At 54.7% G+C, this 19,899-nt stretch overlaps 1 protein-coding gene across 4 annotated transcripts in view; it reads left to right on the plus strand.

Annotated features, from left to right (window-relative positions):
* The window catches only part of RALGDS (ral guanine nucleotide dissociation stimulator), a 60,716-nt gene that overhangs the window by 27,498 nt on the left and 13,319 nt on the right, over positions 1 to 19,899 (plus strand). For 2 of the 4 annotated variants that reach the window (XM_086764065.1, XM_086764067.1), the window contains exon 1: positions 6,819 to 7,309. The exons of the other annotated variants lie outside the window; for them this stretch is intronic. In XM_086764065.1, coding sequence (XP_086620191.1) covers positions 7,133 to 7,309 — 177 coding nt within the window. In that variant the 5' untranslated portion in view covers positions 6,819 to 7,132. Of the gene's footprint in view, positions 1 to 6,818; positions 7,310 to 19,899 lie in introns of those variants that run through there. 4 annotated transcript variants of the gene reach the window in all.

Raw genomic sequence — 19,899 nt, forward strand, 5'->3', positions numbered from 1 at the left:
TACCTGTAAATCTGTTTTATTTTGCTGCCTGTAGCTTTTCCGATCATCTCAGCACTGCAGCCCAGCATCTTGCAGCCTGTCTGGCTCCCGTGTTTAAGCTGGTCTTCGGACATCATTTAATCTTGTGCAACATAAGAGCTCGATGTGCTGCTTTCCTGTGCTTGTGCTATGGCATCGCTTTTCTCTTGGACTCCTCAGCAGCTTTGTGTCCCTCCCTACGTGTGTTCAGACACGTCATTAATGGTGGTAGGGGAACGTATGGCCCCTGATGGGGTTTGGGGAGCTGAGTCTGAGCGTGCCAGGGCGGCGTTTCCATCAGTTGTGGTCATTGTGGAGATGCAACCCTCCATCCCTGTCCCCAGGGAGCAAAGCAGCGTGGGGTCAGAGCACGTCCCCAGCTATAACGCAAGTGCGGGCACTCGGCAATGCCCCATACGTGCTGGTGGGAGCCATCACCTAGTCAGAGGGCTGGGGGTGAGCCTCTCTCTACCTCCTCTAGCCCAGGAGGAGGACAGCGGGAGGAAAAAGCTGCCCTCCTGCTCCCCTGGCCGCGAGCGGGCCTCAGACCCGTCTGAGTTCCCCACCTGGCGCGGGCGATGCGGGTGCGTGTGTTGCTTCGTGGCCCACCTGCGCCAGCCGGGCAAGGCGTGAACGAGGGAGAGCAGGGCTGGAGAACGTGATGGGGTAGGAGCGGGTGATGAGGACAGGTCCTCCGCCAAGCAAAGTTTCTTCGTTATCCACTGAGATTTCTCTACTGATCGGTTGCCAGAGCCTCTTGTTCCCGAGAGTCTCCTTTCACACGATTCAGCTGAACGTGTCGTTTTGGCTGGTAACCGTCGGTGGAGAAATGTACTGCCTGCCCTTGAATGTATTTTTGAAAGGTGAGCAGAGCCAGAGCCCTGTTCTTTTTCTTTTCCCCCTGGGCTCACCAGCCTGGCCCTGGAGAGCACTTTCTGCTGTTGGGAAGGGGCTGCACCAGGTTGAAAAGGGGTTTGGGGAGAAATGGGGCTGCTCAGCCCTACGCAAGCAAAGACACCAGCATCCCAAAGCCGTACCGGCGGGTGATGCTGCTCCCTGTTTCGTAGGCTGTCACCAGCCGGTCATTGCAGTGCAGATTTTGCACTTTTGCAAAGAAGTTACTGGGCATAAACCTTGATAGGTTGAGTTTCTTTTGGGAAGGGATGGAGCTGGGAGGCAGATTGGCTTTGCTTTGCGCACCCGCGGAGCTCTGGCCGCTCGGTGCCTGAGCGTGGCAGGGCAGGGGCGGGCAGCGCTTGGGGTGCCCGCTGGGAAGCGAGGGGCTCGAGGTGCCGCGCTGGATCCAGCTATGGGGGGACTTGTTGGGGGACCCTGCAAGGCTCGGGGTGCTTTGCCAATGAATCTGCCACCGTTGGACCTTGCCCAACATCAGTGATCGCAGATTTGTGTTTCCAGTATATAATGAAATCTCACTTATTTTTTTGGTAGATGGGAAGGGCTGTTTTGATTTCAGAAAGGAGTTTCCCTTGTCTTTAGGGGCTACACCCATTCTCATCTTTCCCTGATAATTTTTTATGGCTTTATAACCTTTCTCCTCTTTTCTACTGGTGATTTTTCTTTTCTTCACTGCTATACAGAGGACTCATACGGGCAAGGCTGAGAACTACAATAACTCTGAGCACCTGGGCGTCTCGAGCTCACCATACACTGATTGCTAAGCAACACCGAAAAATGTTTTCCCTGTTTTTCTTTTGGTTGCAAGCACCTTAGTGGTATGTGTTAAAAGAGCTGACTGAAACATTCTGGCAGAAAGGTGATAGGGAGATAAAAGCTGCCTTTAAAGACAAAACAGCTCAAGAAATAATAGTCTTTACCAGAGGAGCTCTGGCGTGTCTGCAGCGTGTCAGGCTTCAGCAGCTTAATGCCTGCTGAACTCTGCACGCGGGGGAGCGCCGCGCCGTGCGTGGCCGCGGCGAAGCACGTGGAGGAGGAAAACGCCGCGTCCTGGAGCTGCAGCTGCGACTCCCGTGCGGTGTGGGGATGGCCCGAGACAAAACTGGCTGGGTGTTCTATGATGCTCTCGAAACGGCGAGACGTGAGCAAGCTCTTGGGCTTGGTTTGCGGCATCATCTCCCTGACGCCGGTGCCCTGCAAAATGCTGTGAGGTCTCTCGGTGCTTTGCAGAAGATGGACCCTGTTGTCTTTGGCTTTCTGAGCAGATTTTAATGTTGGCAGTTATATTTTGCCTCTTTTTTATTTTATTTTTTTTCCTGAGTATTTTCTGTGCACCGTAAATGGCTGTGTGGCACTTTGCTGCGAAGGAGTCAAGGCTCCTCGCCCCAGAAATGCCCACACAAAGTGTGCTGTGGTCAGTTGTTTCTTAGAAAGTGGCTTGATTTTCCCCCAGTTTCCTGCGTTGGCCTTGTTCTGATGACTTTTTAGAAATCAGCAAGCTTGAAAAAACAAAGGTTTGCGTTAGCACTTGCTGCCCTAACGGAAGATGCTCAAATACTGTGGCCAAGCGGGTGGTATAAAGTAGGATCGAGGTGAGAGATTCCTGCAAGCTCTGGAGTCTCCAAGGCTTGTGGCATAATTGCATCGCTGTTGCTGAGCTTCAGGAGTCTGCAGGCTCCGCAGGAGATGCTGTAGCCCAGCTGTGCACGGGGGCTGCAGGAAATGAAACACAGAATAGCTCGACGGAGGGTTTTAGATCCTAATTGCCCAGGGATTTGGTGTGCTTCCTCTGCTAGGAACTGACAATAATTAGGAGCTTGCCTTGCTGAGTTAGATGCTTGGCATGCTTTGGAGAGCTGCATTCTTGAATTAACCCAGCATCTAATCGGTAGCCGCCCGTGGGGAGGAGGGGGTGTTCAGCTGGAGATCGGGTGCCATCCACAGAAGGGGCACAAAGTGCAGGAGAGCCTGAGCCAGCTCTCCTCCCTGCCAGCACAGAGTTCCTGGTGCTGGATCGGCCAGGAAGCCCGCCCCGAGAAACACCCGAAACTTGGAAGCAGAGCGAGTGATCCTGCTGCCCTGGATCCAAAATACTCGGCAGAGAATTTCCTAAAATCCACGCTTGCTGTAAGGCGCGGTGAGCAGCGTGCGGCTCACCCCTGCCATCTGGTTCAATAGGGGCACTGATCGTGTTCGCAAGTGGGAGCGGGGTCTGCAAGGGACTGAGGGCTGGCTGTGGGCTGTTGGTCCCCAAATTTCAGGAGCAACTGCTCCAGTCTAACATCTGCATACAGATTGTACTGAACGGAGCGGTGACGTCGTTTTCCCTTCTTGCACAGGCTTGGAGGTTTTTTTTCCTCGTCCCAAAGTAGAAGAAAGAGTAATAGTTCATTGTTACTTTTTCTTATAAAACAATCTTCCAGTTGAGAAAGTGGAAATGAATCTTTCAAATTAAAATCTGAATGTCCAAAATGTTTTGATTTAGGACTCAATACGAGTGTAATGAACAGCTTGACTTTTAGTTAATAATTCTTATTTCAGTAGCGCTTTTCCTCCAAAGCGCCTTACAGACAGCGAGGAAAAGGGCTTCCCCGGCCCCTACAATGGAAGGAAGTGTTACCGTCTCCATTTTATAGCGAGCGGCCTGACACAGAGCACCGCATGGATTTACTCGACGCGCCTCGTGAGTTGGTGCCAGAGCTTGGGGCAGAGGCCAGATGACGTTGTAACTCCCACGTAAAACAGCCCGGTTCCCATCGGACGCTGCCGGTTTGGGTCCCGGCTCACTCACTTGTCAAACAGCGAGAGCTGGTGGTGCGCGATGCTCCAGAGGGGCTCGGCTAGAGGCAGACGGGGCTGATTCTTGCCTTCTTGTGGCAAGAGATCAGCTTCTTTCGGTTCTCTTCTCTGGCGTCTGTCCCGCTGGAGGCTCACTGAGGCTGAGAAAATAGATGGGTTTGGCGAGTCGGTGCGGGTGCGTGCCCTCGGGGTGGTGGCAGGAGAATTGGGGGTGTTTGCATGCGGCCCGATGCCATGCAGGAGGAACAACCCCTGTGGAAGTGTTTCTGAGCGATGCTTCGGGGTGGGCAGCCTCGCTCGCTCAGCCTGTGGCCTGATGGAGGTAAAAAAAAAAAAAAAAAAAAAAAAAAAAAAAAAAAGCCCCAGCAATATTGAGCACGGGAAGTGGGTCACTGCGAGTTTTGTCCTGTCGGAAATCTGCTGGAAAGCCCTTCTGGGAGGTGGAGCAGTGAGATGAAAGCGAAGGAGGGCAGTCGCTGGGAGGGCTGGAGGATGGAGCCGGGTGGGATGCGCAAAGTTTGTGCGTACTGGGGAGAGCCAGCTCGGGGTCTGCACTGAGCCCAGTTATTAAGAAACAAAATCTGCGGGTGCCGACCCAAACGGATTGAGCTAAACCAGGAAACTGGCTTAGAGTTTGCAGAAGCCCCTCAGTGTTACCCGCTCCGTGTTATTTGCCTGCAGGCTGGCGACTGCGGCAGAGGAGCATGGATTTCTCATCTATATACACTCTGGCGTTGGCTGTATGGGTTCGTATTTATTCAGCCAAGCGCTGATTGCAGAGAAGTGGAAAGAAATGAAGGAAGGGATTTCCCGTAGCACCCAGTTCCTGCACCCGTCATTGCTCCTGTGCTGGCTGAAGTCGCTGGGACGTTTGCAGCCGACGTCATCACAGAATGCTCGGTGTGTTGTCAAAAGCTTTTGCTGAGTTTGCCAAGTGTAAATTAATGATAATTTTTTTTTCTTTTTAATGAGTCGCTCAATCACTGATGGTTTTCTTAAATCTCCAGCTCCTGGAGTCACATGCGTAGAAAAAAATTGCATTTTTCAACAATTTATAGACCTTCAAGGCCGTAGGGGAGAAACACGAGGGTGCGATCCTGTGTGTTTCCTTCTGGCTCTGTGCTTAGAGGCAAATAAGAAGCCCTGAAAAGTTATTTGTTTTGAATCTCATGATTTTTAAGAGCCTGGCCCCTGACGGTTGAGTGTTTGGGGTTAGCTACGCTGAGCAAACATCCTGAACTTGGGCTCCTGACCCCGCTTTGAGTGTTTTGCTTTTCAGACCCAGAAGGTTCCCAGGAGAGGAGAAAGGAAACTGGCTGGCTATTTTTAAACCCTTGCAGTTGCCTTCCTGCCTTATATTATTTATTACCCATTATCAAAAGTGTTTCTCCCCTGAAACCATCTTTAGTGGTCAACCAAGGGACCGGTGAAAATTGCCCATCAAACAGAGCTGCATCTTTCCATAGAGGTCAGACGAAGCTGGAGGCTTTTGAAGGGTTTTACCAACTGAAGATGAGTAGCGCTGTTATTTATTACGTGCACTCAAGCAGCGCCAAGCAATTCCAGTAGTGGGTCGTGATTACACAGCCCTAGGAGATAAACACTGATGAAAAGCCCAGTGTCCCTCCCAAAGACCCTCAGCCCGGAGCGGCAATACTGATTTCTGCTAGAAAACAGCCGCAGCCTCCGATTTCTGTGTGTACTGGGTGAAACGATGCATGCCATCGATCTCATTTCATAGCGCTTCTTGCAGTATCACGTGGTTTCTGCGTGATGCGCCGGCGGTTCTGAGGACACCTCGATGCAGAGCATCGTCACATTCTTTCTCCTGTGGAGAAAGCTCCGGTGACCTGACCGGCACCGCGGGGTGACCTGGGCAGGGATCAGGGCCCTGGCTTTGTGTCCGGGTGGTGTTGAAATCCACATCACCCCCAAGAGAGCATCCCGAAGGTGCGGGGCTGCAATGGGCAGTGCAGGGCTGGGTCCCCTTTCACAGGATGTCCCAGGAAGTCCCCTTGACTCTCTGCGGCTCCAGATAAGCAGGACAATAGCCCGCATTGTCCTCGCTCATCTTCCTGCCTGGTAAACTTTCAAGTTTGAAGCATATCACATCCTTGGCAGCTTTGTTAATCCTTTCCTGCCTGGGCAGGAGCTGCTGGGTGCCCCGGGCAGAGCTGGACGCGTGAGCCCCAGCTCCATGTTCTCACTGGAAATAAAGCCGCAGGGCTGGAAGGCCCTGGGACAGGCTGGTGTTATTTCAGCTGTGCAGGGAGCTGAGGCGTAAAAGTCTGGGGTTTTGGTGTTGTCAGCAGCAACTGCCAGGACCCTGTGGTTCCAGTTTATCGTCAGTGTGTGAGGAGGGGAGGGGGAGAGCCAGGGGAGGGAGAGAGCACCCTGCTCAGCACAGGGGATGGTGAATGACAAACAGTTCTGCCCGTTTCTTTTTGCCTCTGAAAACAAAATGACATTGCGGCGTTTCAGCATCGTCTCGGAGCCTCTTTAAAGCAGGGTCTGCAGCCCTGCTGCCCACCGGGCTAATTTTCTTGCTGGGCCAAGCGCAGGTGCCCTGGTCCCTGTTCCTCCATCCCTTCATCTCCCTGGGGGACACCCTGTGGCGACCGTGACCATGTCACCCCGTGAAGTCCAGCTGTGGACAGTGAAGCTCTGAACACACACAGCACTGCTGTCGAGGGCTGAGCTCGTGTGGCGAGATGAAACTTCTCTGTTCAGGCAAAACCATGTGCCGTTAGTATTCACGCACTTGAAATTAACACTTTTTTTTTGAGGTGGTGGTGTGTGAACCCCAGACCTGTGCTCGCCCCTCCAGCTGGGTCTCTGGTGAGCATCGCCCACCCCTTCCCCATCCCCATCTCGCTATCTCCCCCCCTCCCCAGCCTCGCGTGTCCCTACCACCCGCGTGTCCCCAGCACCCGCAGCTCCCGCCTCGCGTTTTTGCGGGGCTTTTCCACAGCACGGCCGCCTCCCACGGCTCTGTGTGTCCCCCGCTTCCCTCCCACTCCCGCGGGGGCCGGGCCGTGCCGAGCCGGGCCAGCCCCCGGGGTGGGGCGGAGGCTGCGAGAGGAAGGAAAAAAAAAAAAAAAAAAATCCAGTGCCTGGTTTTGCAGCCTCGCCGGCTCCGTCCCGGCCTCGCGGTGACATCCGGCTGCACGGCGGCGGGGGCGGCTGCGGGTTCCCCCCCCCCAGCGCCTGCCCCGCTGCTGCGGCCGCTCTGCCGCCACCCGCACCGCCCGCTCCGGCACTGCTTGGGGCTGCTCCGGCCCCTCACCCCCACCCGGGGCATCCATCCTCCCCCCCCACCACCACCTCCCCGGGCATCCCGGGGGCGCTGGCGGGGCCGGCCCCGTCGGAGCGGGGCCCCGGGGATGCGGTGGAGTTGCCGATGGTGAGCCGCCGGCTCGCCCCCCCGCACCATGCCGCCGGGCCCGAGAAAATGTTCGAGGGTTGCCGGCGGGCGCGGAGCCTGTGGGGCGGTGTGAGGTTGGAGGTGGCCGGGGAGAGCAGCCCCGTGGTGCTGCACAGCTTCACCCAGCTCGATCCGGACCTGCCGCCGCTGGAGGTGAGCGCGGGGATGGCGTGGGGGGCGCCATTGGTGCGATGAGTGTGGGGGGGCTCAGCCCGCTGCGGGGGTTGGCGGAGAACCGCAAGCTCTCTAGTTCGGGGTTCTCCGCCTCGCTGGGAGCCTGGTTAAAGCCAGCCCGGGGGTCGGTAAGGGGGCGGCTGCGGGCAATCTGCTGCTGTTTCATTTTATTTAATAAATGGATGCCCCTGCTCGGGCTTTTTGCCGTGTGTCCCGGTGCCATTGAGTGGCAGGCAGGCTGCCAGCCTCTGCTGCGAGAAACCAAAGAGATGCTGTCCCTCAAGACAACCGGGGAAAGGGGCAGATTGCTAAAAACCTGGGGCTTTTAATATTTTATTGGAGACTTCGGCTGCTGGAAGCAGGAGTCTGCTCAGATCTGAGCTGCTCATAAAGGCTTCAGGCTCGTCCAAACCACAAAAGCGTCCTCTGGGAAGGTTACAGGCATTGGGGGGACTTTGCTGGAGGATGCGAAATATTTGTGCGCTTCTTTGGATTCGACCTCAGATGGGTCAGAGTCAGACTGGTGGAGGTCTCAGCCCGAGTGGTTTGTTGGTGGCAACGGCCTGTGGAAGCACCTGAAATCATCTGAATCAGAGCTGCGCCTTCTTTCTTAGTAATGGATGATCGTCTTCAGTTCCAGGGACATAATTAGTTCTGAGGAAACGATGTGTTAGGAGCTCAGCCGGAGTAAGGATTTGGCGTTCAGAGGTGATGCTTTCACTGAAGGGCCCAAGCCCTGCTGACTGGCGGTGCAGGGGTTAATGTCAGCAAGGGGCAGTGAGTCTGGCTTTGCTGGGATGTAGAGCCAGCTGCAGATGTGCTGCTCTGCTCGGGATGCTTCCCGCTGGCAGAGGAGGGGAATCACCACTAAAACCTTTGGAGTTACTGTGCAGATAGCTGGGGAGGGCAGCCAGCATTTTGAGGGGTGATGGCTCCTTCTCCCAGCGCTAAACCGTAACCTGTGATGGAAAGTCTCGGTCAGCCACGGACGGGAAGGGATTATCTCAGGCTCCAGCTGTATCGGTTCATCTCTGGCCTGGTGGCAGGAGCTCCTCAGCTCTGCCGAGAGTTCACGAAAGCTCCATCCAGCTTATTTTCCCCCTTTTCCCCTCCCTGCTTCTCTCTCCTGGGTGTGGGCGTGCTGACATGGTTTGGAGTACATCATCTGGTTTGTGTTATGCCTGGCAGGAAGTCCAGCCTCTCCGGCCCGTAGCGCTCCGGGAGGCCGAGGGGCCGCGCTTTTGGCAGGGAGAGCAAGAGGAGTGGGAAGGAAAAAGAGGGGAGCGATGCAGCGTGCGGCTCTTCTCACCCTAGGGGATAGGCTGCTTGGCACGCGTGAGCCCCCGTGCACCCCGGCTGGAGGAGGTTCTGCAGCTCAGGAGAGAGTTTGGCAGCGTCTTGGGCAATGTGGGCTGCAAAGGAAAAGTCACCGGGGCTGAGGGCGGCTTTGCGTGGCCCCTGCTTGCCTGAGAGAGACAACTGCCTGCCAGACCTCCTCTGAAGTCATCTTTGCCCAGATTTCTGTCCTGGGCTGTATGCGGGTCTGTGCTACGTAATGGTCGGAGCACAATCCCGGTGTCCAGTCGCTTGGGCTTTCCTCCCAACCCTGAACAGCTTGCTGACAAATTCCTCCTTTCTCTGTACCATCCATTTGCAAGCAATGGCAAGAAAAAGCTCATCCTAGCACGGGGCACAGTGACCCACTGCCTCCCGAGCGGCTCCGAGATGCCGGGAGAGCCGCTAACCCCTAGTGCGTTCCCGTGCGATGGCCTCCACGTCGCTCACCGAGCCTTGCCGGACGGGTTGCGCTTGTTGGCTTTACGGTGCACGACTGAGGAAAGGGGAAAAAAAAAAAAAAAAAAAAAAAGGAGAGTGTCAGTGTTGTGACAACTGTCCTGGCAGCAGCCTGGCGTGGTTATAATCCTCGGGTAGAGTTACCGTGCAAGATGCGTGCTGGGAGGAGAAGGCAGATTATTTGAATAAGAAAATGCCCGAAGACCATCAGCGTTTTGCTAAGCCCGGTTGATAGCCCCGCAGCGCTGCTGCCCGTCCCCGAGCCTGGGGCTGCCACCTCTGCCGACGGGAGCTCTGCTTCCCGGGCTGGGGCAGAGCTGGTTTCGGCAGAGCTGTGCCAGTTTATGGGGTGGATAGTCCGGTCCCACGGGGAACAGAGGATCCCTGGAAAGCGGCTGGGCAGGTTGTGGGGATCTCGTTTGCCGTTCCTCGGCCGAGCCCCTGTGGATGTCAGCAGGGCAGACCTTTGCCTGTATCCCACTGCAATGGCATCGATCACCCAGGCGTCGCTTTGAGGTCTCATGGCCACAGGTTGCCAAGTGTTCTTGCCGTGATTTTAACCACAGGGAATGGAAAATGTAAACTGTCTTGAGCGAGGGATCGACAGAACAGCTTTGCAGGCCTTTTGCTCTGACCTTTTCAGTTCCAGTCCATCCCAAAGCAGCAAGTGTCAATCCTTCTTGTCCAGTGGCGGCTGCAGAGTGAATTTCGTGGCCCTCCTCCTGGCCCTTGCTGGCCAAGTGTGCCACAAACACCCCCGCAGATGTGAGAGTGAAACTTTCGTGTGAGGCTGATGCTGCCGAACCTCAGTGGCTGAGGTGAGGCATGTGAAAAAAGCTTGTGTCCTTGCTGTTCTGGCTCTATTTGTTTTCTGAACAATTAGGAGATTTTCCGTTGCTTAAACACATTCGGGAGAAGTTGGATTGCTCAGCCCAGATGCCTTGGAGGTCAGTGCTTGTTCTTTAGAGCTGGGAAGGAGGCGGGAGGGGCAGAGATATCTCTTAAAAGCCATTTTCTCTTAGCTTCCCTTGGTGCCTTTGGAAGAAGATCCTTTTCTCCCAGCCTGTTCTCCTCCCCCAGGCACAACCTGATATGCCCCTTGCAATTTGCCTGATGAACATCATCTGTCGGTATTCCTTGGATGGGGACCTTCCTTCTGGCTCCCTTCCAGAAAGGTTGGGAGCCGGCGGTGAGGCTGGGGGCAGGCTGAGATGCTGATCGTTGGTGGCTGCTGCAGGGTGGGAATAACAGAGGTGGGAGGGATTTTTTTATTATTATTATTATTTGATATGATTGCAGAGAAGTTGGAGAGAGGTTTCTAAATGTGTTTGTGTAAGGATCGTGTTACGTCGAGGCTGCTGCGCCTTGTTTCCATAGGGGTGGGATACCCTCTGGTACTGGGATCTCGCTGAGGTTTTAGTGAGGTTTTAGTACCCGACCGACAGCCCTGCAAACTGAAATCTCTGTTTATCCACAGGCTGGATGGGCAACCCCCCACCACCATTGCACCTCAGCATTGCTCCCGGGGCTCCCTGCAAGGAGGGAGGCGGGAGGTCCCGTGCTGCAGCTCAGGGTGCCTCAGGCTCCCCAAGATGACACTACTGCTGCGCAGCGGCCATCGGCTGCGACCACCCCTCAACTAGGGCCAGAGCATGGCCTGTTTTTAGGGCCGCCTGAGTTGGTCCGGCCACAGGAAGGGCTTCACCACTAGCAGCATCTCCATCACCCTTGCCGGCTCTCTAATTGCCAGCTGCTCTGTCCCCTGAGGGATGTGTAATTGAAGGAGCAGAGGGCTTATTTAGGTCACTCTGGACTACATTTAAAGGCTGGGCATCCTCTGCTTGCACTTTCTCTAACACCGTTATCTCCAGAGCTGCTTAGTAACTGGGTTTCAAGCGGATGCGTTCCTTTTATTTAAACATATACTTGCAGCAGAGCTGTTTCAGTTCTTAAATACTTCTTCATCTCCCACGGACTCAGCAAGAGGGGGTGAAAAAATGCCGTTGCTAAGGAACGGGATTTGGATACAAAGCTGGCTGAGCCGCTGGCGGGGGGCCCGGGGGGCTCCAGCGCAGCTCGTGGCAGGTCAGAGTTTGTGCATTCCTTTGGGACGGCACCTGCGGGGTCTGGATGAGGGGTGTCAGGATTTGAAGCTTCACTTAGGCCTTGGAAAGAGAGAGTTGAGTTGTAGGACTCATACCCTCCGTCAATGAATTTGTTCGTCTCGTGTTGTTTGCACGCGTGGTGCTGGGTTAGACCCAACGGCAACATCCATGGCCTGTCTGAAATGCGTGGTGTTTGCTGTGGGGGGTCTGTGGGACCTTCATTCTGCAGCGAGAAGCATCTGCAGGCTGGGAGGTGAGGCCAGTGTGAGGGCTCTTAGGAGGAGGGACATGGTGCCCGGGGAGACCTGTTGAACATCACAGTGAAACTGTCTCGCAGCCTCTGGCTGGAGCGTGCCTTCCTGGGAAAACTGGCAGGGAGGGAAGAACTGAGCTGTTTGGCTGCTTCAGTGGTCAGTTTGTCTCATTCCTGTCCCCATCTTGGGGATTCAGGCGCATATCACAGCAGCCCCAGCCCTCCTGGCTCATGAAGCTCCAATAAAGATGCATTTGGACTTTGCTCCAGAGTCGATAGGGAACGGGAGTGCCAAGCTCCAGCATAAAGTAATCCCGGCCGCTCCCGGGGGTTCTGCCGCACAGGTTTTCCTTCTGGATGGAGACACGGGGAGGGGATCGGGGCAGAGGTGCGAGGACATGGCACAGCGAACGTGCTCTGAGCCCACGGGGGCTAGCATGGGAGCAGCTTTGCTCACATGTCATCTGGTGATGAGCTTTTGTGGGTAGGGTAGACCTTTTGTTCTCCACACACAGAACGGCTCTCCCAGAGGCCAGAGGAAAGTCCTTTCCTAAATCTGTGTGTGGACCATGCCGTCACGTGGGCTGCAGTGAGCAAACACCCGTCTCCTTTGGTGTGACGAAGTGGCAGCTCCGCAGCACCTAAAGCCTCCGTCTCTCTCCATGTGATTTCATTTGTTTTGTTTTTGTGATGTTATGCAAATAATCTCTGAAGTCTTTGGTGAAGTTCCTGGGGCTGCGTTGGTACAGGTTCTCCTAGGGCAGAGCTTTTGCATTAGATAACCGCCTCGAGTTTCTCTCTAACATACCTGAGGGTCAGGAGTTATGTGACAGCCCAATGTCGGCGGAGGTGAGGCACACGCAGAGGCACGTGCGCCGCCCGTTTCACTTGCGTAGCTCGACAGCAGCGAGTTTGTTTTCATTACACAGTTGGTATTTCGATGAGCCCTGCTGTCAGAAACACGCTGGGACGGGGAAGGGCGTCTTCCCGCTCCGCACGCGGGGTGCTGGGTGCCGGCGGGGTCGGCGGAGGCAGGACAGAGAGGGCTCCAGCTGCCGGGCACTGGCCGAGTCCTCGGAGCTGACAGGGGAGGAAAGAAGTTGTTTTGACTTGCAAACAGAGCAGATAGGAGAGGAAACTCATCGGAGGCAACTTCATCTGGCACGCTGGGGCATTATTTTTAGAGCGGCTTTTCTTTCTCCTAACCGCACTTTAACAAACAGCAGCTGAGCCGAGGGCCTGTGTGGAAACCTGCTTTTCAAAGGGCTCGCTACCCGTCTTACCAGAATTTCTTTTCATGTGATGGAGCAAAACCACGCAGCCTTTCCTCGCTCTTTGCAGTGGTCGGGTCTCCATGGAGACTCTCAAGCTGAGAGCCTGCCCTGGGCTCCCCGCTCTAGCCGGCATTTTCGTTTGTGAAATGATGTGTTTGGTTTGGGTTTGCTTCTTAAGAGTTGAAACTAACTTCAGGAAACCATTGTTTAGCCAAGCTGGGCAATGTTGTTTCAGTTGCCCAAGGCTGGCGGGGCCAAAACTCCGCTGTGGGAAGTGAACAAGGATGCTGAGGCGCACATCTTTGTGTGGTCGGGAGGTTCAGGACCTCACCTTCCAGTTTAGGCCAAAACCCCAGGGATTTTGTTCAAAGACACTTGCCTAAAAGGCTCAGCTGGTGGCCTGCTGCCGGCGAGATCTGGCTCCGTGGGTCGGAGCGGCAGCAGAGCCAGTGAGCTGTGGGCGCTGGGGACATGGGGGTCACTAACTTGGGCTGATGGCATCACCCCCATTCCTCCCATGCTGCGGCCCCAGCGATCACTGCAGACTTTTCAGAGGAAGGTTAATGCTCGGTTTTGTTTATCATCTTAAAGCAGCCCAGTTTTTCTCCAAATATTGCTATTTGTTTGCTTTTGGTTCTTTTTTTTTTTTCCTAATGGCTGTTTGGTCCCAGCTGCAGTTCTGCTGGTTGGGATCCCTTCCCAGTTCCCTGTACTGAGCCATGCGACGATGGTGCCCGTTGCTGGTGACCGTCGCTGTGATTACGGGGTTTCTAGACGACATGGTTTACTAGATTCAGTCCCGGTTGCGACAGTGAGAGCTGGCATTAAGACGGGCCAGGCTGGTCCCTCCCTCGCAGCACGCTGGGGGTGACTCACAGCGTAGCTATGGCTCATGCCAGTGTCGTAACAAACACTTATTCCCTGAGGTACTTCTTGGGGGGGGTATCCCACAAACCCTATCTCTTTCAGTTCTCATTCCCACAGATTTCAGAACGTTTCTCAGAAAAACTCAGCTCTGGAAAGATGGGGCTGTTTGAGGCTTGGCCCATCTTAGTCCAGGCAACGTCAAAGGAGAGGAGCTGGGGAAGGAAGGTGGGCACCCTCATCACGCTGATGCTGCCTCGTGGTCATTGTGCTTATCGGCTTTTTGGGTATCCAAGGGTTTCTGCCCCAAAATAATTTGAAATAGGAGGGCGAGCTGCAGGGATGCTCACCTGCGGCGGGGTGGTAGGAACAGACAAGTCGGGGTAGGAGCGTGCCTGTACGGGCTCGCCAAAGTGCCGTGGCCAGGAGGAACAGGCTTCCTTGTGTGGTGTTTCACCTGCCATGAAAGAGCTCTGGTAAGGTGAGGGAGAGCTTGCCTGCAAATGCCTGCGGTGACCCAGCACCGGGTTGAAATCCTGATGCCTGGTGTCCCTGAGCAGATGCAAGTGCACAGCTGCGGACACATCCATGCATCCGTCATCGGTGATCACTGGAAAAGGGCTGTGTCTTAAGCGTCGAGAGAAAACATGGTCTCAAAAATCTGTGCTGAATCAGGGTAAGTGGGAAAGCGGAGCAGCCCTGGGTGAAGCTGCCTGCTCTCTCCACGCCACCCCTCGAGGTTTGGCTAACACCTGACAGAGCGTTGCCTGCCTCCAGGTCCCACTCCAGCTGATGCTAGGACACCGTCCACAGCGGGACCTGCACCTACGGGTGAAGGGCTGAGGGTCTGGGGATAGAATGCATCCCACCACCCCGGCTGCCTACGCCCTGCCTGGGCACCCGCGTTCCTCGTACCGCAGCCGCTCTCCACCCTCTGGATGTGCAGGATCTGGCACACCCAGCTCTCAGGGCAGGGCCCGGGTCCAAACCTCACTGCTTGGGCTCCCAGCGTGCATGTTCAGGCACTTGACAACAGCTGGCTTTTTTTTTTTTTTGGTATTTTTTTTCCAGTTGTTTTCTCCCCAAAGGTGCCAGTTAAGTTTAAGCTCTCGGTCGCTTCAGCTGTGGAAATCGGCCTCAGTTGACTGAGCATCCTGACTGCGGGCCCCCCAGGTTTCGGCTTGTTGGCTCCTGCCCCGTACCTGCTCACACGGCACCTACTGCCGCACTGACACCTCTGTAAGTAATGCTCTGCAGGGGAGATTTTCTTGATTACAAAGCAAAAGTGCTTGCTCTTCACCCTTCCACCTTCCCAGAGCCGCCCCAGGGAGGGGAACAAGTGGGGGGGGCCCATCCAAGAGGAGAATCTCTCCCAGCTCTTCCTCAGAGCCAAGGGGATGGTCCGAACCCTGCAGCTGGGATGTGGTGGGACGCGGTGGGGCCGCGGGTGTCAGGAGGAGGCTGGGACGAAGCGGGCTCAGCCTGGATCTCCGCGCAGGGCGGCCCAGGAAGCACGCCGGCAGCAAATGGAAGCATCCTACGTCATCCCGGCTGGGGTGGGAGTCGGGCGCGAGGGGCACAGCCGGAGAACAAAGGCTCGCATTTATTCCTCTCGTCCTTTCGCCGGCAGCCCCTCGCTGCCTCCCCGCGCTGGATTGTTCCTGCATTTTCTCTGCTTCAGCTGTTTACTGGGTCACCCTGATGCAGACACGCACACAAAGAGCGAGCCATCCGGCCAGGCTGTTCCTGTGCCACCGGCATCGCGAGCCCCTCTCCGGCCCTGGAGCACAGTGGTGCCATTGAACCGGGCTGGGAGAGCGCCCGAGCCTGCCCTGCTCCGCGGTCAGGGTGGGCTGGGGGCATCCGGAGCCCCTCAGACATCCTCCTCTGTACAGGCTGGGGTGATGGGATTTTTAGGGAGATCTGGGCTTGCCAGCTTTGCCCATGCTTCAACGGCACCAGCTTTAATGGAGGGAATGCAAGTTGACGTCAGGCAGCGTAAACACATGGGTGGACACATTTATTTCACGAGAGCTTATTTTGGTTCAGCTTGTCTAAGATCAGGATGTTTCTGAGCTAAATCGAAATTAACTTTGTTCAAATTGAAACAAAGGGCAATGGCGCAGTTACCGTAAGCCAGGCTGCAGCCAGACAGGGCTGTGGCTTTTGGAAAGCCTCCAGTTTGTCCACTCCAATCTCTGCACCTTCAAAATTACAGAAAGATAGGACTCTGCTTTCTTTTTCCCTCTGTAAGCCAGGGCAGGTGAGTTGCTGTGTAGGCAGTCATTGACAGCTTACCCAGGCTGCTCGGGAACGGCGTGTGGCGAAACTCCCAGGGAATATTGGCGTGGGCCGGTGGGATGGTTCAGCGTGGCAACGAGGGGCTGAAAGCCACCTCCTGGGTCTGGGCTGATGTTTTATCCCTGGCATTTGCTGGAGCCAGGGTCATGGCCTTGCCCTTTCTGCATATCCTGTGCGCCTTGCACGTGCCACAGGTGTGTGCTTCGTTCACACGGATCACATACATGCTGAGAGGGAGGTTTGACAAAAGAAACTGGTTTCAGAGCAGCTGGTACTTCTCAAAATTAATTTCTTGGCTGACATGGGCTATGAGCTGACAGCGGGAGAATATTTATTCAAGGCTTTTTGTGTCTCAGAATGTAAAGACTTGACTTTTGGGATAGATAAACTTACTAGCTTGCGGATGCTGGTACGTGCAGGGGACAAGCATCGCCCTGGAGCTGCAACAGCGAAGAAGTCTGTGTGTTCTGGTTAACACGCGTTGAGACATAACTGACATTTCAGGAGTGGCCATCCCAATCTGTTTCAAGGAACATCAGCTCCAAATGCCAGCCTGCTCGCCATCCCTTTCCACATACGTCTGGCAGTTCTTGCTGCCTCAGAGATAACACACCTGCAGCAAAAGGGCCCTGTTTCAGCGATGGAATCAATAGAGTAACGTTAGATCAGGTGGGCTGGAACTGTAACCTCTTTGGGACATACTCCTTGTTTTTCTTCGCGTTTGGACAAGGCATTATAGAGCTGTCATGTTGCATGTGACTTACAGGTGCTACTGTACACACACACACACACAAATAATTGATTTTTGAACTTGTTTCTGTTACGGTTTTTGCAGATTTTTCTGTTCCACCTTGGCAAAATACATATCTTTGTTCTGAGCTAAAATGACTTACTATGAGCCACTCAGCCTTTATTTACCCTTACAGAGCAATCTGTATTAATTTTTTATACACCAGTTTTCACCAGTCATCTCATTCTGGTTTCACTTCCAGTAATTACCCTCCGGGCTCTAGGCGAGTTTGTAGCGGAGCAGTCGCTCTGCGAGCGAAGGCCAGCTGCGTCCCTCGTACGCAAGCCTGACTCGGCGTAGGCGTTGGCGCTGAGCGTGGATGCCGCCGAAACGCACGCCGAAGCGATCACGAACACAAAGCGAAGGACTGTGGAGCAAGAGCTAGAAGTGCTGTGTCGGCGGGATCTTTTTTTCCATCAACTTAGAGAGGAAGCAAAACCTGCTGCACTCGGATTTCTTCTAACTTCCAGCACGATCCCTGGTAGGAAACACGAGGGAAGTCCTGCTTGGGCAGTGTTTTCACATAGGATGCAAACGTCTAGGTAGAGGTGCTGGTGGTCTTCTGTAGCCTGAAGCACAGGGTTTGGAGGTAAGCAGTCATCTCTGGCATCACCGGCACCGCCACTCGCAGATTTGCTTTTCCCTGGAGAGCCCCCCCAGCAAGGCTGATCCCCCAGCACCTGCGTCACCTCCTGCATCGGGGGGCCTGATCCTGCCCTGTGGAGGCCTTGAGGGGGCTGAAGTGGACACGGAGCGTCTCTGCAGATCTTTGGCTCTTGATTTCCAGACCATAAAAAGAGCAAAAGAAGTTTCTCTGTGTGAGAAGGCTCTTAGTTTTCTTTAAAAGCAAAACAAAAGCAAATGGGGAGGAATCCGATGTATCCTCTCTGTCTCGTTTTTGGACCGGAGCGCTGAGCTCCTAATCCTCGCTCCAGCCACTGACTCACTGCCTGCGTGTCACAAGATGCCTTTGTAACCCATCCACCAGCCGCTGCTTTCTCTTCTTCCTAAGCCTCAAGGGTGGAGAAGGCTGCTTTTGAATATTGTCCCTAAAACCTCTGGGTTACAGACACAGGATCAGACCCGCTGTCAGTCTCGGACAGCCCCAGACCCCGAGGCAGGAGGTGTAAAATCCCCCCAGGAAGCAGATACAGGGTGACGTGCCCCCTCCTTCTGCCCCAGGGAGTGCGTGGCACTGGGTGATGCTCGGCCCCAGGGTGCTGGGTGCAGCTTTCCCTGCTGAAACACCTGAACAGAGCGAAAGCGGAGCTAAGGGTGTCGGGAACACCCAGCTGCAGAGCCCAGCAGCTGATGGGGTGAGAACAGGCTCCCAGCTGTCGCCGCTGTCTTGGTGTCCTGGCAAAAACACCCCCTTTTCACAGTGGGTTTAAGTTTAGCTTCTGGCTCTTTTTTCTGGTTTTTTTTTTTCCTGTTTCCCTCTTTGTCATTATTTTTTAATGGGCTGTTGGAATCGGTCCTGGTCTGAAGTGGCTCTGAGGAGGCAGGAAGGAAGGCAGAGAGTGTTTAAAACCCAGAGGAAACGCGTCCATCTGCCTAACATCTCTACACGGGGAGCAGCGCCCAGGGCAGGAGCTGGGGGCAGCCGAGCCGCGGTGGGGGACTCGAGCTCCGTCAGCAGCAACAGGACCACGGCTTGGGGAGAACAGAGACGGCAGGAGATCAACCTGCCCCTGCCCAGTGAAAACCAGTGTACCCCAGTGCCCCCATGGTCATTGCTGGAATGGTTTTTGGGAGCAAGAGTGCTCCTGCCCTCCTGGGGCTGCTGATCTAAAGCAGGCGCAGTGAGTCACCGAGGTGCCAGCTCAGGGCACCTTTCCTTTCCCTGACCGTGGGGGACATTTGGCAGCTTCCTCGCCAGCTCTGGATAGTGTCTGTAGGCTTCCTGAGCAAGGGCAGGAAATGGAAACTGCCGATGAGCGTAAGGAGCGGACGGGACACGGGGGAACATCCACCGCGGGGCTTTTTGCCTGGAAGTCCCCGTGAGGAAGGGTGTTGTGCTGCGTGCGCTTATTTTGGATGGGTAGGACGGAGGGTACTTCTGCTTTTGCGGTCTTTATCTTTAGTTCACGGAACTGCAGTTGTTTTCCTTTCACTAGATGGGGGTGGCTTTTTTCCTATTTCCTTTTACATAATGTCATGTGGCTCGGTTTACATAAAGAGGCCCCAAAGTCGCTGCTGTTTATTGCACGGGTTTGGGATTTGGTCCCGGGAGTGAAACGGAAGTTAACTCAGAGCTCGGGTCAGCTGTGGAGGACACCGTCTTTAGTGGAGATGGTTTCTTTGGTTTCTGGAAAGGCCTATTTCCCATTGCCAGTGGGAGGGGATCATTCTGAGAAGGGACTGGGGACTGTAAAGACCAAACCCTCACTTTCTGTTTCTGGCTTTACCAGCTTTCATGAACTCCTTTTGAACTTGCGCAAACGTGAAGCTTTGACAAGACACAGTGATGTCTCTAAGGCTCAGCTCTGCCTTTTCCCATCTCTTCAGCCAGGGAGACTGTTATTCCCAACAGGCGCAGGTTCGCGGCTTCCCAGGGGCAGGTTAGCATCTCCTTCTCTCTTGGGGCTGGTAGCAGCGGTCCTTGGAAATCACGATGCAAAGAAACTCCTGGTGCTGTGTTGTACCTGCCTGTAGAACAGACATTTCGTGTAGCCCAGCCGAAAGGGAACAGAGCAACACGAATGTCTTGATCTTTAAACCAGCTGTTGTCCAGGGATCATCGGTAAAAGCACTTCAAGCGGTTTTGCCTCTTCCACGTGTGCTGAAATTAATACCTTTCTCCAATAACAGTTCATTATTTGGTGTCTTTGGAGGCCAATGCGCTAACCCGGGGCACGTGGGACCAGCGCTCTTAAGACCTGGTAATTGTTGGATAATTGTCTGCGTGTAACGTGCAGGGATGCTGTCATGCTGACACTTAATCCTGTACTTTGCTCCTGTCTTTACTAAAACCACCTTTGCGACTGATCTCAAACACTTCCTAAAATGCAGATCCCTAGCCAATACTTCGCTTTGCTGTTTGGCTTTTGTATTTCCCCTCTCTTCAGCCGGGGAGAAGAGCCGACGACAGATTCCCCACTGCTCTCTGCCTGGCTTCCGTGAGGGTCCCTCGCACCGCAGCCCTTCCTCCAGGCTCGCGAGCCTTGGCTACCTCTTAGAGCTCATTA

Source organism: Chlamydotis macqueenii, chromosome 20, assembly GCF_036417535.1.
Source record: "Chlamydotis macqueenii isolate bChlMac1 chromosome 20, bChlMac1.mat, whole genome shotgun sequence".
Taxonomy (NCBI): domain Eukaryota; kingdom Metazoa; phylum Chordata; class Aves; order Otidiformes; family Otididae; genus Chlamydotis; species Chlamydotis macqueenii.